At 38.0% G+C, this 25376-nt stretch overlaps 2 protein-coding genes and 1 long non-coding RNA gene across 3 annotated transcripts; 2 read left to right on the forward strand and 1 right to left on the reverse strand.

Annotated features, from left to right (window-relative positions):
* The first annotated feature begins 8640 nt into the window (after window positions 1–8640).
* On the forward strand, window positions 8641–12923 carry cdx4 (caudal type homeobox 4). Its single transcript, XM_023284886.3, has 3 exons — window positions 8641–9423; window positions 10805–10950; window positions 11936–12923. The coding sequence occupies exons 1-3, from the start codon at window positions 8988–8990 to the stop codon at window positions 12167–12169; spliced, it is 816 nt and encodes a 271-aa protein (XP_023140654.1). The 5' UTR covers window positions 8641–8987; the 3' UTR covers window positions 12170–12923.
* Window positions 12924–15017: 2094 nt separating this feature from the next.
* Window positions 15018–16716, reverse strand: LOC118471279 (uncharacterized). The gene is made up of 3 exons (XR_004848541.2): window positions 16478–16716; window positions 15702–15802; window positions 15018–15188 (listed from the first exon to the last, which is right to left on the reverse strand). It is a non-coding gene; the product is annotated as an uncharacterized LOC118471279 (long non-coding RNA).
* A 597-nt stretch (window positions 16717–17313) lies between these two features.
* On the forward strand, window positions 17314–25058 carry chic1 (cysteine-rich hydrophobic domain 1). The gene is made up of 6 exons (XM_023284874.3): window positions 17314–17474; window positions 20410–20464; window positions 21462–21617; window positions 22008–22064; window positions 22551–22610; window positions 23643–25058. The coding sequence occupies exons 1-6, from the start codon at window positions 17329–17331 to the stop codon at window positions 23691–23693; spliced, it is 525 nt and encodes a 174-aa protein (XP_023140642.1). The 5' UTR covers window positions 17314–17328; the 3' UTR covers window positions 23694–25058.
* Window positions 25059–25376: the final 318 nt, after the last annotated feature.

Below are 25376 nucleotides of genomic sequence, written 5' to 3' on the forward strand. Positions count from 1 at the left end.
CAACAGGTTGTTCAACACCTTCACTTGTTTATAACACGTGCTTGAGTCTCTAAAGATGCAGAACTGAAGCTTTAAAACATCCTGAAACTGGGACTGTTCATTTCAAGGAAACTTTGTGCATTTTGTCTACTTGTTTGGATCACGGTCAATATATTTGGACTTAAGGAATGTAACTTGTGGTTGTTTTTATCATCGATAAGGTGTGAACGAACATAATTGAGTGGCTCCGGTCAACAGCATTTCTTTTATATTTAGCACAGAAAATGTCTGTGGAAAAGTATTGAGTTCACCAAAAAAAGGAGGACACTGTGTAACATAACCTCCCTTTATCCAAGCTATTGTCCACCACAATCAAATTTGTCAGAATTTTTTTTACCAAAATGGAACAAAGCTGCACTGCGTCAACAAAAAATATTGTACAATAAGATATTTCTGCCACCAAACCCATAAAAAATACCAGCAGCGGTGTTACTTTTTTAGGGAAATTGTCATATGGTTTAAAAAAAAATTGTGAAAAATATCACCAGGTGCTATTCCAATTTAGTGTCTCGCTGTATTGGCAGCACTGTGACCTCGATAACTTCCCAAAACTATTGTGTGATAAGAAGTATCAGTAATGAAACACGCGAGAACATAAATCTCTCATCAGAAAACCTAAGTGCAGGATATGAGTAGAGGTGGAATGTGAAAAATAATGAGAAGTGTTTTGGCTCTAGCTAAACTCCTATAAGAATAAAGTGATGTCTGTCTTGAATTATTCCCACTACAGTTGAAAAAAATAAAAAATCAGGACTCACAGCTTTACAATCAGTACAACATATGACGCCCTGAGAGCTTCAAGCCTGCAGTCAGATAAGAAAATGGTTTAAAAAACAGCATCAGGAGGGAGACGCTGTAATGTTGATTAATGTCCAGTTTGCGTTGCACCCACTGTGCAGTCTGTTTTTGTTTCCCTTATTTAACAATTGCATTCATAACCTCCTCCTCCTGCCTCGACCACGTCCAGCAGCCGCTTCCCAAAGCAAACAGAGCAGCAAACACTCCATTAATCACTGAAAAAAGAGCTGTTAATTAATTCAGAGAACCAACAAACTGTGCCAAAAAACATCTGTGATGCAGCTTCAGATCAGATCTTACACCATGTTAAGGCCGTTGACCAAACTGTACCATCATACCAGAGGGGGGAAAAAAAGTGAACCCCCTCTCCATAAAGACACAATGCTGTTCCCAGACCCCTGCCCATGGAGGTGAATGGAGGGTATAGCAGAGCTGCGCCTCTCATCTAAATGCAGAACAATGAGCCGGATACTGTTCCTTTAAAACACCTAACTTTAGTCCACCTTTAACAAGATTAGTAAAAAGCCAACAACATGTGGAGCTAAATAAAGACTGTGGATCAGAGGGTGAAGGTAAAAAACAAACAACAGATCAGCAGCAGGTTCATTAAATGTCATGTAGTAGATATGGGGATGTCAAGATGACGAAAGTGGCACATTTGGATAAAGTGTGATTGAAACGTGGAGGTAAAGTGTTTAATGATCAAGATGGTTTTATGCTTTCTTCTCTCTTTACACCTTTACAATCAAAAAAGGCGAACTGCAAAAACGTCAAGTTGGAACCTCAGAGACAGTCAAAGGATTTATCTACTGTATGGCAGCACATCAAGCAGAATTTGAAATATTTCACCGGATATGACAAAACCTCAACCCTCAGGAAACTGTCAACAGACTACTGAAGTCATCAGGGATGATCTTCAGGGGAACATGAACATCTGCGCCAAAACATCATATCAACACATTTGATAGTTGTTGAGATCTGTCAGTCTGGATCAACACTTGAATTATTGTGGGAGCAGAAGAACATGTTGTGCCAGTAAAACATTTCAAAAGATGAAAACCTAAAAACAAACTACCCACTCTGGGTGGCACAGCAGTGATCCTAAGGAGAAAACAATTTGGGATTTCACTCATGAAAGATTTATGGCAACTTAAGCCACATAATTCCACTGCAGATGGATGTAGTGCAGCGTGGATGAAAGCAGAGCGGAGTGCCAGCCACCGCACATCTACAAACTGCTCATGGCAGCAAACATGAAATGTGATGTCCCACATTTGGCCTCAACAAATAATAAGTTCATCAAAAGCTGCTGCAACAGGAGCACCAAGACTACACAGACATTTCTTAGAAACTCCAAAATTACTCCGCCATGTTCACATTAATTATGCCGCTGTGGTCGCAGCATTTTTCCCAGGGCCTCCTGGAGCAGCAGAACTTTATACAGCTTCACCTCCTGCCAGGGAGCTGAACAATGAGGGAGTCAGCGAGCCCGTTTCACTGCACTGTGAGGACTCTGGAGGCAAGTTGAAGTCCGTAAATTCACTATCAGACAAATCTGTGCACCTCCTGCTCTCACTGAACCACATGGGAGCAGGAGATGACCAGAAGTCCTGCTCTTATCTGATTTATATCCGTCTTCTGTTTCCAGTCAGTAAGCAAATAGAGTGACAGAAGGGTCAGCACATGCTATGAATAAAGCAAACATTGTGCATTTCTTCTATTTTCCACCGCTGGCATGCCAGCTTGTCAAATTCAAATTCAGATCATTAACACAAGTTTCCTGCTGTTTTCATAGAAAGAGATTTTAAGAGATCAAGCAAAAGACGCTGTTTAAATACTGATCTAAGTAATGCAGAACATGTGGGTGACTCAACCACAATAAAATAAAATGTCACTTTGTAATTTCCTGAAGTGACTCTAAAATTCTTGAAAATTCAACAACATCACGGAGCTTTCATAGGTAGCAGCAGGTGGTGAAAGCATACATTTGTTAAAGGACAATTCTGTGATATTTCTCTGTTTTTCATTCTAAACTAATCCCATGAACAGCCGAAAACCAGCAATAAACTGATCCCACTAACAAATGTTGCTCCATAAATGAGTCACACAGTTGAACCTCCTGTATCTAATAAATAAAATGGATTCTGTGGTTTCATTTGACTCAAGTATGCATCATTGTGCTGCTTTAAATACCCACATAGTACAAAAATAAACATGTATGCAAGAATGAATATAACAAATTATTCAGTCTCTGTCCAGAAATTTCTTTTGAATACTTATTGGCAACAGACTATAGACTCCCAGATTTATCCTTAGCATTTGTTTGGTTTATTATCAAACTTACAAATACTGTATTACATTATTTATATACCAACCAGGAGGTCAAAAGTACATTTACATTCTACTAGGATTTGACAGAATGTAATAGATTGTGTTACGCAACCATGTTTAAATACAAAAACTAAAGGAGCTGCTTACATGTTATTGAATTAGCACTAACAAACCACTGATCTAATATTTTGAACCTTCTGAATTTTCCCACTTTTCATAGTGAGAGCTTTTACTTTTCATACTCTGATTACACTTCTGTGAATCTTGATTAAGGCCATTGTACTTGCACTTTCTCTCGCAATAACAACTTGTAAACAAAAGCATTTTTCACAATCCTGCCAACATCTATTTTTGCTGTTTCCTGAACAAATGAACCCTGAATATTTGAACATGACTGGTGTTTGTGGTGTTCTAATTTACACATGTTTCACATTACGGATGACAAACTCAGGATGGGTGCGTGTGTGTCAACCACGCAAGCGCTTTGTCTAAAAATAGTAGCAGATGGTCCTGTTTTGCCTCCTTTCCTGCAGAGAGGCTCCGTGGCCACTTCAAAAACATGAATGAATTCCTCGGCCGCTTCAACACCACCTTCTGCATCGACGCTGTGCTGAGCTCAGGGAAAAATGTAGCTTTTGTTACTTTGTGTTCGATCCTGTCGTGTTATCTGTGAAGTACTGCCGGTGTTTGCACATTTGCTGACATATTTGAAGAAATGGAGAGCAGTCGACTTCATCATCTGTGTTTTCATACACAAATGCAAATCCTGGGGTGATTCTAACATCATCATCATCGTCATTTTTAATCAAACCAGTCAGAGAATTTACAATGTGTGGCCAGAGAAAGTTGAGTTCCCCACAGTGGATGTAGTCAAGGAGATAGTAAATCAGTAACCACAATAATAAAAGCAATGTTTTAATGTTTAACAACTGTTTTAGGGCTTATAATGTTTATATAATGTTGGTATTATGTTACAGTTGGATTTGAGGCAGAAACATGTCAAACTTTCTATATGCTCTGTAGGTTTTTTCTGGACTGAGACACATTTTTACTTTTATTTGGTGATTATTTGATGCCACACACCACAGTAACATTTACAGTCGAAGATAATTTGCATTGTCCATCCTTACTGGAGCCTGAGGGAAATTACAAAACACAAACTCAACAATATATACAGATATGCAAGAGCCATTTAAAGGAATCTCATATCAGCAGAGTTCATATTATCAATGGGTCACTTGACTCAGGTGTTGCTGACTTGGATAAAGCACAGCAGCTTTTGACAGTGCGGTCCTGAGTCCAAATATTACATTTTCTTGTCTATGATTGGAAACAGACTTATCACAAAGAAAATGTCTGTTTGTTTTGGAACTCCTATACAGACTTGAGGTAATAAGATGTAAATAGATGATGTTATTGGAAACACTGGACATTTTGTCATTTTCCAAACGTCTAAAGAAATCATTCAGCAGCTGTTGTAGCCTTTTTTAATCAACAAATGGATCGTTACATACATTAAAACACAGAACTCATCAAGCAAATACAGACAGAACACTGCAAGATACAACATCTAAACAATGAAAGCCTCATTCAAACAGGAAGCAGCAGATCATTCATGGTTGCATCACGGACCTCTGTTTAGTAACAGTTCCAGTTTAAAATGATCTCAGTCAGGATTCAGATGAATTTCTGCACATAAAGAGTTCCACATGTTGATCCCAGAACAGACAAAGCTGTTTGTCCAAATTATGGATTTACATGAAAACATGTAGTAATTCCTTTTGGACGCTTCTTGAGTTCCTCAACCAGAAACCTTGTTAGGAACCTACAGGTCACTGAGCACCTGAGTTTCATTATGTAGGAACCTGGGGTTTAATATTAGCAAATTTAATGAAATGATCAAAACATGCCATGTTCAACATAACATGTAGAACTCTGGGTTACTGATTAGTCTTGTTTTTAAGCCTCAGCATCACCAAACTGCGTCTGATGGGCCTCTGTGAAAGAAAAAATAATTTCACTGTACTGTAGTGCATAAATAGAAACTAAAAGCTTCTTCTAAACAATTCCTCAGGAGAACATATTCAAGTTAGATGAATGAACACAGTGGTATTTAAGATACTGTCATTGATATATGTTTTAGTCTATCTATCTATCTATCTATCTATCTATCTATCTATCTATCTATCTATCTATCTATCTATCTATCTATCTATCTATCTATCTATCTATCTATCTATCTATCTATATAGCGAGACATAAGTAACTCAACTGCACCATCTAGTGAAAACACACAGAGCATCTATCCATTATCTACACACCACTTAATCCCCATTAGGGTCCTGGGGGGGGGCTGGAGTCTATCCCAGCTGACATAGGGTGAAGGCAGGGGACACCTTGGACAGGTCATCAGTCTATCACAGGGCTACACATAGAGCCAAACAATCACACTCATACCTACCGACTATTTAGAATTATCAATTAACCTGGACTGAGGGAGAAAGCCGGAGAAAACCCACATATACACAGGGAGAACATTCAAACTCCATGCAGAAAGATCCCAGGCCGGGACATGAACCGGAGATCTTCTAGCTGCAAGGCAGCAGCACTATAACCACTGAGCCACTGTGTAGCCATACTTTGACCAGAGGCATTACAAGAAACAGTGGTGAGATTTTGCAAATATTGACAAGTGACTGAGAAATGAAGAATGGAATTTAAAATACAGAACACATTTTAGACCTTGATAGGACATATTTTCTCAAAAACCCTGCTGAAATATCAGAATGTATACAAATTAAACCATTTAAGAAGATAAATTTCAAATACGGTTAATGTTTTATTCCTGCTGGGTTCACTTTAGTCTGTAACTCTAAACATGTCTACACTTGTAGATTGTATTCATTATGTCATCCAGAGAAATACTGACTGAAGCAGCTCTTAAAATAAACTGCAGAACTATTACGACAATGTATGACAGCTGTGTACAGATCTGCATTCAGATTGTTTGAGATATCGCAAACAAAAGCCCTCACAGAGTCACTTAAATATACATCACCTGATGACACGTCGTTACTTCAATGACAAGCTTCCTCTCAACATGATACTCAGAGTTTTAGAAGAAAGAGAAAACAATGCAGGAAAGTGAAACGTGTGAGGAAATGAAAAAGTAAGAACCGTTAAGCCCTTCACACAAAGTACAAAAATAATAATACAACAGTTTGCATCAGTCTTTTTGACCTTTGACAACTTCTAATGAAACTATGTTCAACCAACAAACTACACTAAGTTAGCAGGATTAGCTTTCCCTCTACAATCAAAGCTATTTTAATTAGTTAATGTTTGGAAGCATAAACACAAAGTCTTTAGCTGATTAGTGAGGAATAGACTAAAAAATTATGAACCCAAGGTGAAGAAATACGAAGTTATCAAGACAATTCTTTCTGAGTAACCTCAACTGGAATTTAATTTTAAATTAACTGACGCAGAAATTTGAGCTTAAATGTCACAAAATTTTAAATTGATATAATTATCAACATAACACAACCCATCAAAATCATCTTTGAAACCTAAAAAGTTCATCTTAATCAATTAATTAAAATGTTTAATATGCAATCATGCATTTAATGAAGTAGTGCGAATCAGTCCCTTGGTACTTTTTAGACTGCAAACTGTGAATAGGAACAGAAAATATTGTCTAGTTTGAAACAGTAAATATGTTAAGAAAAGATGGAGAAGAAAAATTATGGAATTTTTCTACTTAAAATAATTTTTCTTTGCACATTTTTCATGATTGTCAATATTGTCTTTTATTAAAGTGGCTCATTTCTGGCCTCACAGTTTGAGAACTGTTACTGAATATATTTGGTGAATCTTTTAGCCTAGAGCTTAACAAGACTTAAAACGTGCTGCTATTTGTCTGGTAACTGTTATCTGAGGATGGACGGCTCAGGAAAACAGTTTACTCACTACAATCAATATAACTGAAGGTTGCAAACCTGCAAAAGAACATATTGTCCCGGATTTTGCATTTTAAATCATTTATAAAATATGTTACATATCATTTAATGCTGTTTGATGGTGGAGGCTGCCCTCTGGAGGTAAACATTCTGCTGAATGGTCAAACAAATTTCAGCAGACATCAGGTCGATTTACAGCAGCTGCAGTTCTGGTTAAATCCACAAGAGTGCATCAGTGGGCCTGAAACGTCCATCTACATCCTGTTGAAACTGCAGGACAGAATGAAGTCACCTCAGTGCACATTCAGCACAGTCCAGTGATGTAATACAGTAGATAATACATGAAAGATCATGGGTTTGACCAATAAAATGCACAATATGCAGGTAAAACTAAGATGCTTCTTACTGCACTTGTCCTTTCAAAAAACCTGAATCTGGCAGCTCACTGCCGTTTCTTTGTCCATGCAGAAAAACCAAACCAGTTATTAGAATTATTAGTTTTTATCTCATAGAATAAAAGTTGGGAGGTGAACGAAGACAAATGTAGTTATGTATGCCTCTGTAATGTCAGTGCCTAGACATGTTCTCTAGCTTCAACATGATGCAGCTCCACGCTATAAAACTCTGCTGCAAAAAGGCAGGAAAGCAAGTAAACACTGACATTCTTAGAGGATTTCTTGAACCACAGACTGACAGCCAGGAGGCTGCTCTGTGTGCAAATCAGACACTGTGGCTCAGAGGTTGTGGATTGTCCAGGAGCAGCTCGATTAGACTATCTCACGAATATTTTGTGGTCACTAAATGCTCCAAAGGATTTTCGCCTGAAAGTGCATGAAGTTGTTACTTTATGAAGTTAATTCTCTGAAACATTAATGTGTCCGAGCTGCAGCATCAAACAGCATCAAATAAAGTTAGAGAGAAACAAATTCACTGTAATTTCAGGCGTCAGCAGGGACTGATGTGTCGCAGGCCGCTGTTTGTCTCAGAGGGGGTTGTTGGAGTTTCCTTGTAACCGGAATTAGCTGTGAAGTGTGACCTTGAGGTGTGAACACGGAATACGAAAGGTCCGGCTTGCTTCAAGAAAAAGTCTCTCATACTTTGCACCTCGTTTGCAAGTGAATATCTTAACAAATAAATTGGGATTTACGCGTGAAGCGTGGTTGGAAAACTGCTGGGTTCCCACAGTAACAGTTTTCAAATCCACATCAATTTTAGCTTTGTTTCGGACATTATGGCTTTGATTTGAAAAGATGTAACACTGCAAACAATCAGCAGCATAATGTTCTGTCATTATCCAGTTATAATATGAGGTCTAGCTCCATTAATTGCTACCGCAAAATGAGGTTTTGGAACGAGACATATACGATCAAATATATCTGTGCGCAATTACGCACAGGCCTTTTTTTACTTGATGCGTTTGTGGACGTATTGCCTCGGTTTATTGCCGGTTCGTGCAGCTTGTGCAGCTGAAAGGTCCTTGTTGTTAATTTATTCATGGAGGGGAGAACTCATGTCCATGATAGGCCCACTGTCAGGTGATGACGCGCTACAGGACAGGCGCGAGGGGACAGCTGGGCCGGCAGCGATGGTCGCTCTCATTTGGATGCAAATCTCCAAGAGTTGAGGAGTTGGCTGACGTCAGGCAGGCCTTAGTATACCTTTAGTCTCTTGTCAACAGGGACACATCATGTGAGAGTGGAGACAGACTGGATCTACGTCGTATTTCACTTTGGGAACGCATTTGGACTATAAACAGCAGAAGGATTGTGTTGAACAGTTTCAGGGCAACAATGTCGCCTTAAGAAAGGCTGCATTACCCCTTTGCTGTTTTAACCACATTTCATTTCTTTTCTACAAATCATGTATGTTGGATACCTACTGGATAAAGAAAGCGGCATGTATCACCAAGGGCCAGTGAGAAGATCCAGCATCAATCTGCCTCCACAGAATTTTGTTTCTACACCACAGTACCCCGACTTTACAGGATACCATCATGTGCCAAACATGGATACGCACGCACAGTCTGCGGGGAGTTGGGGGCCTTCTTATGGCGCACCACGAGAGGAATGGGGTGCATATAGTCTGGGACCCCCTAACGCTATTCCCACACCCATGAACAACTCCTCTCCTGGACAGGTTCCTTACTGTTCGTCTGAGTACACTCACATGCATCCTCCGGGATCTGCGGTGTTACAGCCGCCACCGGACAACGTTACTGTCTCACAACTTTCTCCTGAGAGAGAAAGACGGAATTCATACCAGTGGATGAGTAAAACTGCTCAGTCATCTTCCACAGGTGAGCTCATCATGTTTTACACTGTGTCGAAAATAATGTAGTTAGATGGATTGAGGGACGAGCGCGGGTCTTGTCGAAAAAGCTAGTTTTGCGCGCCTGTTGGGGATTTTACGCACACATGGACAGTTCCATTTCTTTTAAAATAAATGCTCCGATCGAATTTGTTTAACCGAAACTTGTTTCAAAGGATTGTTGGAAAGATTTAAGACGTAAAAGGTGCATAAGAAATAGACATAAGTGGAAAGAACGGAAAGGGAAAGTCTGGTTCTGTGACACTTGTATTTTTCGAGTTGCTCACATTTGGACAAAAATAAAAACAAAATAGTTTTCGGATGATGATGTTAGTTATCTGTAATCGATTTAACTTCCATAAAATAAGAATATTAACAAATTACAGCAGACTCTGAAAGAATCAAACACGTGTGTCCATAAATTGCTTCCATATCTCATAATTTTGATGCCTGCTGGTTACTGAGGGCCACTGTATTCTCTGCTGTGGTTGAAATTTGAAGAAAGGTGTGAGGAATCGGCGCCAGGCCCAGTTGTGATGCTAATGTCATTATTCTTGGAGATGTGAGCTCGACTTCCCTGTGACATTGTTTGGTGTTTCGAGTGTTATCCGTCATATCCAGGCAGCGGCCTTTGCTTTTAACACCTCTTCACTTTGATATGCGCCAACCTCCCTTCCTCTCCAAGAGTTATATTGCCGGAATGAGTGACGTTTTTCACAGCTAATATCTCAAACGTGGAGTTCTGCGTACTGTAAGTCTTTGGCGGCTTGTATTTTAAATCGAATATATAATATTTTGTCTTAGAATATGACATTCCTTTAATTTTACGGTAGTTTGCTCATTAAATGCATTTAATCGAATTTACAAGAGTCCATTATTCATTTTATATGTCTTCTTATTGTCATAGATTTATTTTCAAGCGTTCAAATATAAAACTTTGACAAGCACTTTCATAACAGGCTTGTAAAATTGCTAAATCCAGCTATTTTGAATATTCTGCACGCTGTCTGCGGGTATTTTACGCACAGTAGTTTACATTAAATCTACAGTTTGGTCTTTGTCTCCTGTCTTGTTTCTTTTTAACTGGTCAGTGGAGGATCTGGCTCGTGACTGTTTTGAAAGTCACTGTACTACAACTGTCATCAAAGCGAGATCAAAAAGCTCAATTTGCGTTTCTGTGGAAAAGACACACAGATGTGGATTTGAGATACGGCTTGTAAAGATATTAGGTGCAGATAGGCCGGTCCTGGCATGCAGCTGCTCTGTGGAAACCTTCCAGTTCAACCAATTTGGATGCAAACAAATGATCCTAAAACGTACAACTGAAATCTTCATGCCTTGTTATTTCTGTTCATTTGTCACCTTTGTAGGTAAAACAAGAACGAAGGAGAAATACAGGGTAGTGTACACAGACCACCAGAGGCTGGAGCTGGAGAAGGAGTTTCATTTCAACAGATACATCACCATCAGGAGGAAATCTGAACTGGCTGTCAACCTGGGTTTGTCGGAAAGACAGGTATGTCTGCTTCAGGAATAAATACGTTATTATTTTCTGCTTATTTCCTTCCATTCAGAAATGGTTAGATTCAGTTAGGATACATAACAGCCTATAATACAGATTTACATTTGTGCATTCACCAAACACCACATAAATGCTAAATACTTAGAAGTATATATATATATATATATATATATATATATATATATACATAACCTACAAAACTAGGTCAGTGTTATCATGCATATAAAATGTGACTGTATTTACGTTGATGCTACTAAAATGTATAATTTGTATGTGCATGTTTGCTATGAATTTACTGTACTATTAGATATAATACAAAATATACAACATTTGTAGCTTGTGATTAATGAATCAGGATATTTACATGGGCAGATTTTGGAACACAACAGCTTGCTGATATTTTAAAAAGCACAAACTGTGAGGTTATTCACTTTTCTTAGTTTTAAATTTGTAAATTATGACACGTCGAAAACATGCACTTATTTACTTTATGTTCATACATTTTTCATTTTATATTAATGTGTTTCTGTTAATTAGTTTAAAAATTACTTTTAGGGTAAACTAAGGTAGAACAATAACTCCACTCAAAAAAAAAACTATTATAGATTAAATATTTTTGCATTTCTTAACCTGGCCTATTTATTAACAGACTTACTTTTAAAAAAAAAAAGAATTATTATTGAAAATAATGGAGATTATTCTTGTCTTCTTCTATTAGAGTGTGTTTATCATGTTGTGTTTAATATTTTTTATAAAGCACCTTATCCTACATTGAGGTTTTTCCCAGTGCTTTACAGGCAAAGATGCTAAAATGACAATAATCAAATGAATTCTATAAAACAGTGCAGACAAGCTGAAGAAAGTGAACACTAACAACAGACAGATTAAAGCTGATTATTAAGGGTCATGTAATATGGACATTAGAAGCAGTTAACCGGGAAAATGTTGATCTAATTGCGTTATTTTGTGCCCTTCTCAGGTGAAAATCTGGTTCCAGAACCGCCGAGCAAAGGAGAGGAAGCTGATCAAGAAGAAGATGGGTCAGTCTGACGGCAGCGGCGGCTCCGTGCACAGCGACCCGGGCTCGGTGAGTCCTCTGCCGGTGCCGGGCTCCCTCAGCCCCACAGACATCCACGGATCTCTGTACCCTCCTCAGGGGATGAACACGCTGCCGTCTATCAGAAACATACAGCAGGTGACTGTGACCCAGTGAGGCTCACATCTGGACCATCTCTCATCATAACTGAGCACTCCGACACCTGACGGCAGCCAGAGGACCTGAACTCACGTCCTGAAGCACAAAAGCTGCGGAGAAACTTTTGATTTATCGCTACGAAATGCTGGAGGCTCTTCAAATATTGCTTTTTATAGAATAGTTCTAATTAACGTGGGGTTTACGAAAGAGGAAAAAAAATCGACGTGTTTCAAACTTAAAAGCTTTAAATTGTTTGTGAGTTAATAAGATATAAATATCCTGCTTTTTTTTGTTTGTTTTTTGTATGTGATGAAGTGTATGTGTTTGTGGATAAAATGAGATCTCAGGGACATCCGGTGGAGCTTTACACTGGATCTTATGCAGCTAGCTCTGTGACACTGGACGAGACAAATCAGTTACATGTTTTTAAGCACAACTCCGTGCAAAGAGCAGCTGTTAAAGAAACGGGTAGAGAGGTCGTTTGATGGCAACTTTCAAAATGTAAATAAAATGCTTTTTTTTTTTTTGCATTTGCATTGCATTTTATTTTGCAGGGTGGGAACATATTTGCATAAATAATGTTGCAACATATTTTGCTGTACAGCTTATAATGCATTAAACCAAAGTTTTCCACCAATATTTTCCACCACTGGTTGTTTCCAGTACCAGTCAGGCTATGGGTTGTTGTAAGTCACAAATTCAGTAACATTTTTCAGAAATGACCGTCCAAAGATAACTGTTGTGATAAATTTGAAATAAATACTCCTTTAAAATCCTCAGAAATGCCCTTTATGTTTGGACTTTTACGCATAAAAAGGGCCTCTAACCATACACTAATGCCTTCCAAGTTAATATATGTTGTGTGAAATTGTGACTTTCAAAATGTTTGACCAAATGTTTGTACTTATTTCCAAAGCCTGAACACAAAAACACATCAAGGATCATCTTGCAGCAAGAGCAACAACTTCTGACCCACATGCAAGCCTCTATTTCTTATAATCTACTGTATCTCTAATTTGTGTCACTGTTTGTGAGTTAAACAAGTATAATGCTAATAATATATTTTATTTCTATAAAATCTTTTCAAATTACAAGGAGTTGCAAAATATTTCACAAAAAAGGACCAATAATTTAAAAAAAAAAAAAGTGAAAATACATTATAAAACATCATACAAAAGCCAGTCTGTGCAAGTGGGCTTTTAAAGAGTTTTTCAGACTGAGCTGATCTGACATATCATATGCTGGACCAGCTTGAATGAACTGCTGCGGTTGGTAGCGTGTAATTAAATTAAGTTTGACTAAATTAAATTATCAGGTAATAGCAACACTACTGGTTTAAGTCAGATGAACTAAATCATTTGATTCCTCTCAAATGTGCATTGCTGCAACGTTATTTTACAGAAACTCAACTTGAAGTTTCTAGTTTTTCCAACTTTAGTATCTGCTTTACCCAAACAAAAAACAGAACATATTAGCTGTTCTTTCTTAGTCTTTACTCTTTAATACTGAAAGAAAACGGCAGTTGAATTACAGCAGAAAAATTTGAAGAAACATGGACATTAGACGCACAATGGTAAAGCAGGTAAACCTGATTTTTGCACTTTTAGGTGACAAAAATGCAATTTCATATTGATAGAAACCATCAAAGTAAACTGTCTTCACCAAAGCAGAAAGTGAGATTAATCCGAAACCGTATCTCATTTAAACTGCAGCTCAGATACACTTTAGACAGTGTAAGTGAAGCTTGTTCCAGAGAGTTGGTGCTAAAACACTAAAAACGTGAGCCTACTTTGTTTTAGGCCTGAAAATTTTAACAGCAACCGATTCTCTGATCTTAAAGTCTACAGGTGCAGGATAAGGAGTTAAAAGTTGCAGGAGCCAGATGACGTACCGAATTAAAAGTAGTCATGAGAACCTTAAAATTGAAATCTGTAATGAATGAAGAGCCGGCGTTCAATTGTCTACAAATGAGTACAGGCTTGAAATATACACTTTAAAAACAGTGACTGGGCTCAACAATGATAAAAACAACAGTTTGCATCAATGTTTTTGACTTAAGACAACTTTGCATTGAACTATATTCAACCAACAAGCTACATTAAGGTACGGGAATTATGTAATTCAGTTTACCTTAAGATAAAAGGATGTTGTTCCAAGTAGTATTTCCATGTAATTTAAAAGGAGTTTCTCAGTGTTATGTGAACAAGCTTAAAACACGTTAAAAAAAAAGAAAAAGTTGCTTAGTTTTAGTTTAACTTTTTTATAGGCAGATGAAAGGTCAAGAAAAACTAATCATCAAACCGGTTTTGTGAAGTTATTTCAGCTTAAATTTCATTTCAAATGAACGAATGCAACAAAATCTTACCTCAAACTATGTACTTTAAGTTGATGCAGTTACCTTATTTAAAGTATTTATTTAGGCTTTTTTGTATTTTTACAGATGTCCATGTCAATTCTTGTCTTAAACATTTCAAAACTAAAAAATATATTAAAATTTCAAAATAAACCAAAGGGAAAGTTTGAGTTTGACTTATGCACAGTATCAGGTTGAGGCAGTTACCAACAATATTACATCAAAACAAAACATCAAAACAACTTTTGCAACCTAAAAGGTTTTATCCAAATCAGTAAATTACGGTACACTCTAAGAAATTTCCCTGTAAATTTACAGTAAAGAGCTGGCAGCAAAAGTTGCCAGCAGCGCACTGTTATTTTACAGTAATCCTACCGTATTCTACAACAACAGTTTATTACTGTAAAAAATATTACAGTATTATGCTGTTTACAGAGCTATTTCCTGGGGCTTTCAAAATGAAAGCCCCAGGAAATAGCATAGCATAGAAATGGCTCAGACAAGAGATGACTTTTCAACATTTAGCTTTTATTAAAGCCAACTCTGTATCAAACATAGTTCAAGAACTGACCTATTTAACCCATTAAATTTTAGTAACATACAATCATTTCCTCATGCTGAACAGGTTCTCATTCTGCATGTTCTAGTTCAGGTACACTGAGTTTGGTTTCCATTTTTCCAGAACTGTAACAAAAGATACACACACACACACACACACACACACACACACACACACACACACACACACACACACACACACACACACACATATATCTATCAATTAAATTATTTAACTACTGCATTGAACACATTCAGCAGCTAACACATTTCAAGTAATTCAAGTCTTGTAAAATAAAATCTATAAAAACAATTAATGATGTTTAACAGGTTGTCAACAATCTGTTTAAAAATTGCATATCACATTTCAGGTACCCTGCCTTCAGAATCAGTCTTTCATAACTCTTGATCATGTTCAATAAACACCTAGTCATGGAACAAACCTGGAACTGAAGTATTTTATACTGAACCCAACACAATACTGAGACTTGTTACCTTAAAATGACATGAACATCTGTTTGCAGACTGGTATTTGCTTTGTGAAAGTGAGGTTCTGTGTGGAGAGGTGCTGTGGGTTTACATGAAGTCCCACTCAGAGTCCATCAGTCTTTTTATAAAGGAGGCTACATGGGGACTTACAGTAGATGCCTTTTTCTGGAACAGCTTCCCAGACCTCTCGAACATCACCTTCTCCTGACTGGCCTTTGTTCCCCTCTCAGGGTTGAATACCAAGAAAGCGTCTACAATGAAATGAAAAAGAAAGAGTATATTAGGTGTGGCAGGCAAAGATCCCTTAAACTTAATGTGGAACTCTGTCACATTAATCAAAAAAACATACAAACAAAAACAGGAAACAAATTATTAAGCAAAACAGAGGGTTCCACTTAAAACAGCTATTTAGTTCAATACACATTTAAATCTAATTTTTGCAGCCGTTTGCATGACACCCAAATTTACCTTTCCTAAGTGGAGAGAAAAGCAACATGACACATCCTACAGACCTTTTTTAAAACTTGGCATTACCTAAATGCTCAAATGCAGACAAGTACATGTGGAGATGTGATAACAGATCAGTGGAGCATCACATTGTATATTTGATCAAAAATTACATGAAAGACAGAGATAGCTAACCTAACCTAGCTGGATCTGGTGGCTTAGAAATTCATTTTCCTGGTCTGGTTTAAAAGAGAGAGCCAAAGTTGTGTCCACTCTGCAGCCAAAGGGGAGCATGCTAGCTGCTAGCTAGCTAGCTGCTAGCTAACAGTGTGGGAAACGTTAGCATTCATGCTAGCGACTCGTGGCTAACACCAAACAGTAACTAACTGGCTATGTTTATGTTACTGTCAAAGAATAAAACATAAAATAGACTGACAGAATTAAAAGTAAGGCTGACTTTTTCCAAAAACCACAGTTACCTTGTTCAGTGAACCGGAGCAGGATGGATCAGCTACAGGTGGTCCCTGCAGGTCTGAGCCGGCCGAAAATTGTCGTCCTCAGTTCTTCCTTTTCTCCCAATTCTTCCCTCAGTAATGAGTAAAATCACTGATACATAATATTTTAAACCTATTTCGTCACTTCTTTGTGTTGACCGTTTGCTAAATGCGGTGATGTGCAGGAAAATTTGCCGAGACGAGTAACGGTGGGGCTGCACCAATAGTCACACTCAAAACAACCCAAACCAGAAAAATACTGTAATCTGCTGTAAGATTGTACGGTAGCTTGCTGCTAATGTTTTGTTCTTTAAAAACACATGAATTGACAGTATTCAGCTGTATTTACAAAGAACGGTATATTACTGTACAAAATATGCTGTATTTTTACAGCAATTTGTTACAGTGTAGGATTTATTTTTCTTTTTTTTAAAGTCTTGAATCCATGTATTTAATGAAGTGGTATTAATAGGTTCCCTGGGTTACTCTTCAGAGTGATATGGGATTTACTATTTCATGATTTACTGACTACGTGGACTGATTCTTGTTTAATTTTGTCCATCTTGATTGTATCTTCATTCTATATCAATTTGATTTTACAATTTTACAGACAAATGTTGAGGCTTTTTAAACATGCAGACTTCATGTGTAATTATCTGACATGTTAAATGACTCTCGCTGGCATGGACCTGTGATTCAGAGATCCATGTCTGAGCTGAGGAGCTTCATTGCCTCCTACAGTGATGCTGATATTCACAGAGCAGCCCAGCAGCAGTCCCGGACTCTCCGTGCTCGCACTCGCTCAGGCGTCCGTGCGCGGCCCCGCTGGAGACGTCATGAGCGTCTTACTGCCCAACATGGCGGACTTTGATACCATTTATGAGTTAGAAGACGAAGAGGATGAGCACGTAGTGAGCGACGAACACCTGCCCAGATACTGTCCGGAGCCCGTGGTTATGCGAGGGGCCGGACACATCACCGTGTAAGCAGAGCGGCGTCTGTCGCTGCCGTCTGTCCGGGCGTCGCTTTGTTGTGCTTAGCCTGTGTAGCTGGAGCTAGCCTGCGAGCTAACGCAAATCACAACAACTAACAGTCATAGCCATATGTTTAGTGCAGGGAGTAGTTGGTTTGTACACAGGCGGGACTTTACCACCATGTAAACTAATGTCAGCTATTTTTTTTTTATCTTTATGGCAACTGTAAATCTAAACGAGCAACCGATATTCATAGTGGCTAAGTTTACATGTGATGTACCGTTAACAGCTAAAAGTCTGATTAACGAGCTAAAGATTAATGCATCAACATCAACCACGTGTTTATAACAGCCAATATTAAATCATCTTACTAATGTCATCCGCTCAATCATAATCTAATACTTCATTATTGCCAGTTTTATCACTGTTTACATGGTGTCGTTAGCACATTAGCTGACAGATATGTCACTATGTATTTGCACATTTCTTTGTAATGATTAGATCCCCTGCTCTTCTCGTTTAGACAAAATAGTCATTTTAAAACAAGAAATTAGCTAAAATCCTGTATCATATCTCTCTGTTTACCCTAAACTCCACATTTAATTTCTTTCTACCTGTGATCTAAGAAAACAGTCAGCTATGGCAAAGTGCCTATTTTTAACTAGAGTCCTGCATAGTAGCCTAGAATATAATTTATATAATCCAACTAATAAAAATGTCTTGCAGATGTCATACATCACAGATATATTGGTATAAATGAACAGTGTGTATTAATCCACTGTTAGCACTACAAAGGACAGTATGTCCTCTTTGGAATGCAATAACAGTTGATTTATAAAAATCAGAAAATAGAAGTACACTAAAAAAGTTTTTGTTTAGTTTTGAGCATGATTCCAAATGATAGCTGAGCGATACTGGCCATTTTTAGTTCCAGTATTTATATGTCAGCTATATTGGATCAAAAGCTAATTTGCTGCTTACGATGTGGACACCACTTGACTCTACTACATGTGCTGCAGCCGGTGCTGAGAATATTCTAAAGAACAGAGAGGACAAACTGTACCCCAAGCATCTTTTTCTGCATCATGTTTTAGTGCTTATTGCTTATACAGTATGTGTGCCAATACTACGATATCTGTGACAAGATGCATGCTGTTACCGTCAGATATTTTGGTATCGGTGCATATATATATATATCTGTCTGTCACAGTGTCGTAGAGCAGTAAAGAAACCAGAAAATATTCACAATAGTGAATATTAATTATTGCAAGTTTTTTCATTGTTTATTGGAGTCATTAGCCCCATATCTACATTTAATAGATATTTTGTGGCTGTTTCACTTCAAGATGAAGCACAAAGCACGTCAGACTTCCAATGTACTTTATCATAATCACTTTAATCATTGTATTGGTTATCAGATCCCTCCTTTCATCTTTATCCTTAGTCAGACTAATAGATAGCAGCTTTACTAAACTTAACATCAGAGATGCAGCAATAATTCTGCTTTGTGTAGCAGTGCAGTTATCTTAAAGATCAGTCTTTGAAAGAGCTTCTTTTGCATTTGAGTAGCTGATAACAGTAGCTATTTCAGTCAAATACCAGTGGCTCTATTTGACTGTAATCTTCTAGCATTTGTGCTATTTCTGCAGTAGGTGGTGCCAGTAGCACTGTAACAATTATTATATTTGATTATTTGTCAATTATTTGTCTACTATTAATCAATTTATGGGTTTAAATAACTTTTCCAGTTTCTTAATTTTGAATATTTCCTGGTTACTTTTAGATCAATTATGTCGGTTGGCTCAGATTATCGGCCGATGTTGTCCTGTCACAGATATATTGATATCTCTGTATATGTTTCCGATATGAAAACTTTCCTTTACAGAACATAATACAGAAAAAAAATACTTGGGGTGATTTAGCAGCAATATGTCTCTGACTGCATAGTTTACATTACTCTCAGCACTGTCTGAGTGAAGACATCGCATCTGAGCAGACAGTGGGACGGAGTCGGGCTTTGTATTTATGGTAGTTTGTCAAAGGAATTGCTACAAAATTAGATGAAAAAAATTATTGTAAAATTCGGTAAAGGCCATAAAAATCCAATATTGGTCATACACAACATTTGAGGATTTAAACATTTAAGATTAGAATGTCAGCAGACCGATACGTTTATATGGGTTGTGATAGCATGCCGCATATCATCTATGAATTAGATAAATCACAGTATGAATACAAGGATATATTTCCATTTATTGAATTGCCAGGAGCAGTCTTTTAATACCCATGGATGTGATTTTACTGCATTGATCTTTGCTCTTGTTACATCAAGAGCTACAGTGTCCATCAAAAATTGTTTACAGCACATGAAATTGACGTTTTGCTAATTTAGGCGTTTAAATTTTAGATCTAATCACAACAATGAGACAAAGCAGAGACTGGCTTCAGTTTATATTTCTTGTTATTTATGTGCATATACTCTATAAATGTATTTTTATAGAGATATTCAAAAGTTTCATAAATATGTTAATGCCACTCTGCTATAAACATGCTCTATATATGCCTGATTTAAGTCCACCCATTATCTGTGTGTTGGATTTAAAAAAAAAAAAAAAAAAAAAAAACTGCAAGGAAGATTCTCAATTATTTAATTACAGAAATCACACAGTACACATATGAATGTCAGGCCTTTAGTGGCCAATGAAGAGTTCTATCGAAATAGAAAAGGCTTTATTGTGCATCCTCTTAGAACTTTTGGTTTATTGTACTTTCTTGTGATTTTAGGTAAACTATCAATCTGTGGCATATAAATAGTTTGTGAATAAGTATCAAACAATTTATTTCTGTTTTACCTCAGCATTATCCTGTGTTCTCATTATGTTAATAGCTTAGATACATTTTATTTCTGTATCAAATGCTCCATGTTTTTTTGCTTTTTTCCAGGTTTGGACTAAGCAACAGATTTGACACAGAATTTCCCTCTGTTCTCACGGGAAAGGTACAATATCTTTTTTACTTTTCTTGCACTTCAGTCTTGCGGGCAGCTTTCTGTTCAAATCCAAGTGGGAAGAATTAAGCAGTTAAAGCTGCAGTGACTCCTTTGTTCTTTTGGGCCTTTAACAGCCCCAACTTCCCCATACCGTCCCATTCAAACTTCCCAGAGTGGTTTTGATCTGGCGGAGATGCATTATAAGCAACGTGCCACGCTGCATAGAAAGGAGCCTGAATGTGCTGCTGTCCAGCTCTGTAAATGAGTAAGCCGTCTATGGGGCTCGGTTGGCGGGGACCCCAGTGTTTCGGAGGGTCCAGCTCCAGGTGATAAAATAATGAAATGGTGACTCTGCCGTAGACAAGAAAGGAAAACTTCCTGGGTCGGACGCAGAAACACAAAAAGGCTGCAGGGGTAAGAGCAGGCCGAGGGAAGTGTGGGGCAATAAAAAGTACCTTCAGTATTGTGACCCAGGGTGACATGTGATGGATGAGGTCACAATTATGATGATTGAAGGGTGCAGATCAGGCCCTGCTGGGCTTTATTCTGAGGTCTTTGGCTGTTTGCAAAGAGACCTTTGCATCCTGTCATAAAAGATTACGACCCCTGTTTTATGGCGTACAGACTCAGCGAGGAATGAGCATCCATTCAAGTTGTTTGGCCGGCGCTGCCACAGGCACTGAGCTTATCTCTCCTTTGAGTCCCTCTTTGCCTTGAACAGTCTAGAGGTTGGTTAGCAAGTCAGGGGCAGAGTATTTAGAGATCTCATCTCTGGACAACATCTGCAAATATCTACCTGTTGGTTTGCTAAAGCTCTTTGATCTTTGTGCACAGGTTTCTTTTGAACTATTAGGAATCTTTCACATCAACACCACCAAAAAACCCTTCATTTGTCCTACTCCCTCTTGCTCTGAGATTTTTTCTTGTCTTTTCTGATTATTTTCTTCTCTTCACAGCCCCTCTAGAGACTGTTCATTTTGTTATACATCCTTTCTTCCTGTTTTAGGTAGCACCAGAAGAATTCAAAACCAGCATCAGCAGGGTGAATGCTTGTTTGAAGAAGAACTTGCCTGTGAATGTGAAGTGGCTTCTTTGCGGCTGCCTGTGTTGTTGCTGTACAGTCGGCTGTAGTCTATGGCCAGTTATCTGCCTCAACAAGAGAGTAAGTCCTAAACCTCCTGTGACATGAGTTGGACAGTTTAACTCTCTCTTACATCAGCACAGATTACTCAGGGACTGTTATAGTAATTCAGCTGCAATGGTCTAAGTGTAGAGGGTCATAACAGCCCCTGTTCAGTTGGTGACTGCAGAAATGATGCATTATGCAGTTCCTCTCCTCTCCTTCCCAGCTCAAGGGTGTGTCATTTAAAAGTGGTGTTACCACTCCGAATTACTGACAACAAAATGGAAATTACTAGCTGGTAAATTGGGAGTTCAGTCCATAAATCCTAATACTGTGGCAGTTTACTGTTACCTGTTAAAGTGTGTAATTGAGTTATCAGTATTTTGCTGCTTGCATTGATATACATGCATTTGTTCTCTCTTCCAAAAGACGAGACGATCTATTCAGAAGTTGTTAGAGTGGGAAAATAACCGACTATACCACAAGGTAAGAAAGATGCCAAATTGCACACTAGGACCTGTGTGAAAGTGCTTTATTGTCCGCGTCAGTGTGCAGTGGAAGTTGAGTATCAATCGTGATGGATAATGACCGTTAATCTGTTTTGTAAACTCTAACCTGCCACATAAGCCCCTCAAAGCTGTTTGAGTCAGATCTGCTGCACGAGGTCTGAGAGGACGGCGAGGTCAGCAGTAAAAGGCCATGTTAATTTTGTTTTGTCTCGCAGCAACAAATTACAGCTAGTAGCTGTGCAAAGGTATAAAGGAAGCTCTTCAGGGTGTCTGGCCACAGTTTGACCCCAGCGAGACCAGACAGTCCTGCTCCAGTTTCCCCTGACACTGAAGAGGAGATTTCAGACAGATTTTCTTTTGTGTGCATCTGTGCGTGTGTGTGTGTGTGTGTCTTTGTGTCTGTTCAGAGCGAGGCGAGAGAGAGGTTCATTCATTGTGTCTGTGTCTTTTCTTCTCTCGTCAGCTGGGCCTGCACTGGAAACTCAGTAAAAGAAAATGTGAAAGCAGTAACATGATGGAATATGTAAGTAGGCTGTCATAACAAAACAATAATGCATTTTTGCATGAAGTTCTGTAGATTCTTTTTTTTTTTTTTGGCTAGCTGTTCAATCATTTGTGTGTAGAATAGTAGAGGTTATATTCATTTCCTAGAGCCCAAAGGTAGCATCTGTAAATGTCTTGTTTTATTTGACCACCAAAAATCTAAAATGCAAAGATTATTCTCGTAAATGACCGAGAAAATGAATGCTTTCTCACATTTACGGAGCTAAAGCCACTAAATGTTTGGGATTTTTGCGGAAAAAATGAATTATAAAATCCCGTTATTTTATTTTTATACATTTTACTAGAGATTAACTAATATTTAGCTGCACTTTTATAGAAGGGTAGTTAATTACAGGGAAAACTAAGTTAATAGCACACCTTACTTTTTCTGCACTGTAGATCAGCTGGACATTAAATTGTGATATAAACAAACTTGAAACTCAATACACGCCAAGTAGGTTTTTATATACAAAGAATCTGATTTGGTGTTTTGGTACATAATAGTAAGTTGCCTTTTTATTAAATACACCCAGCTAGAACAATCACAGTCTGCAGTTTTGTAATAAATCCTCCCTTCATGAAGCCTGTAATGTTCAGTTTTTGTTGTCACTGCATTAAAGAGGTGATGTATTGCGTTATGCAGTTTTACTGCTATTTAGTCTTCTGTCATTAATATAAATGAGGTAGTAGGAGGTCTGCCGAATCAAGAAGCAATATGTAAATATGTTTTTCTCAATAACAATAATTAATCAATATTTACTTGATTTAAAGCAGTTAATTTCCAGAGATAATATCCACATATAAACTCAACACACTTAACTTATAACCTGTATATAATAGTTATAATCAAATTACATGCTTCTTTTTAATAAACGTTTTAGCAAATTCTCATCAAATAACAGGAAAATCAAGAATTAACCCTCTCTCAGGTGATTGCCTGGTGTAGTTTCTGCTCTTGTTAACAAGGTCGCGTTTTAGCATTGTAATTAGTTTTGTCTGTTTCTCTCTACAGGTGATTCTTATAGAATTCTTACCCAAATATCCTATATTCCGACCGGACTGAGGAGCCTGTTCCCAGACTGGATGAGTGGCCCTTGAATCTTATCCTTAGTGCCTTGTATATACAGTATGTTAGAATAAGGGTCTGCGCCGGCGTCTCTCGTGACGACGCTGTACATCTCCCAGTACCTTGTACATTAGAATTTGCAACACTGTCACTTTGCTTTAGAGCAGATTTTGCACATTTTCCCGACAGAACTAGACATGTCCCCTTTGTTGCACTCTGACGTGTGTTTTTTGTTACATGTGAAAAACAAGTGAAACTCTCGAAAAGTGCATTTACCCCAAAGAGCCGTCAACCTGTATCCCATCTATTATATCAGTAATCCCTTGCAAAGAATGTGATGCCTCCACCTTCCGTAACTATCCTTGCCTTATGTATGATCTTAAAAAAAGAAACAAAAACTCTTCATTGTAACAGGAGGAGGAAGGCTTTGGGTAATTCAACAAGTCTGTAGATTCAGATGCTGGTTGTTGGGTTTCCTCTCTTTGAATCAGTTCTTTGCAGGTAGATGGGACGGTTGAAATTGCCTAACGTACAGTGTACGTCATCACCCTGTGTTTCGTCTTTACCCTCTGTACATGGGAACTAGCTAGTAAAAGAACTTGACCTGTAAATACCATGTTAGAATAAGCTGTACAGTGGTATACCATTGTTTACATAAAGTTACTTAGTTCTTTAGTTTTTTTGCCAATATATTGCTGTACCATAGTTTTGATTAATGAAAGATGTCTGCATACCTTTCTAGTTTATATGGACCTGTTTACCTTGTAAGCCATATAGTGACAATGTACCTGATGCCAGAGTTAGGACTGATTATTGCACTTGACAGAAGAAAGTCAGGGTTTCAGACCACAGAACATCCTGAGTTCACCCAGTGACAGCAGCAGTGCATGTTATCGTGTGGTTTTTGCCAATGAAGACGACCTTCAGTGACTCGTCATCCATTAAAGCCGGAGATAGTTTCGAAAATCCTGATTGAAACTCTGCACTTCTGCTTTTTTTTCAATTTAACCCAACTTTGCATTAACTTTGTAGTTTTGTACTTTTCCCTGTGCTGTGTTTTGGTCCTCCTCATGTGTTAGGAAGCATCCACAGTACACGATGTATCGAGCAGATGGTTCCTTTGTTTCAGTCTGGAGTGTTGCTGTTATTTTCCTGAATCTTAGTCAAGAGATTGCTGCATTTCGTTGTATTAGAGTGCCTCTGGAATAGTTGAAGAACCACAGAGAAGTACAGGCTGAAATCAGTCCTCCTGTACAAAGGAGACTTTAAATCCTCCTTCCAGTATTGTCCCTGTTACAATTCTTGTAAATGTTTGTCATGATGACCTAATCCCTATGGAGAGAAAATAAATTGTTGATTTTGGTTTTCTCTCTGCTGCTGCTTCCTTCTTCATTTGAAACCCTTTCTGATGTTTTAATGTCACTCGAAAATCAGATCATGAGCTCTGCCGAGGCTCTTTGACTGCAGCGTGCTGCTCTGCTAGCAGAAATGTGGCTGTTTGTCATGTTTAACAAGGTGCTGAATCGTTAACTTTAACAAGACAGCCAGCAATTACTCAAGAACACATTTGTAAACTGGAGGAATGTTGTTACCATAACCTGCTGCTACTTCCTAATGTTACACACCAGTGGTCAGAGGAGAAAATACTGCACCGTGTTTCTACTGTATCTCACCACAACC

This window comes from Amphiprion ocellaris, chromosome 13, assembly GCF_022539595.1.
Source record: "Amphiprion ocellaris isolate individual 3 ecotype Okinawa chromosome 13, ASM2253959v1, whole genome shotgun sequence".
Classification (NCBI taxonomy): domain Eukaryota; kingdom Metazoa; phylum Chordata; class Actinopteri; family Pomacentridae; genus Amphiprion; species Amphiprion ocellaris.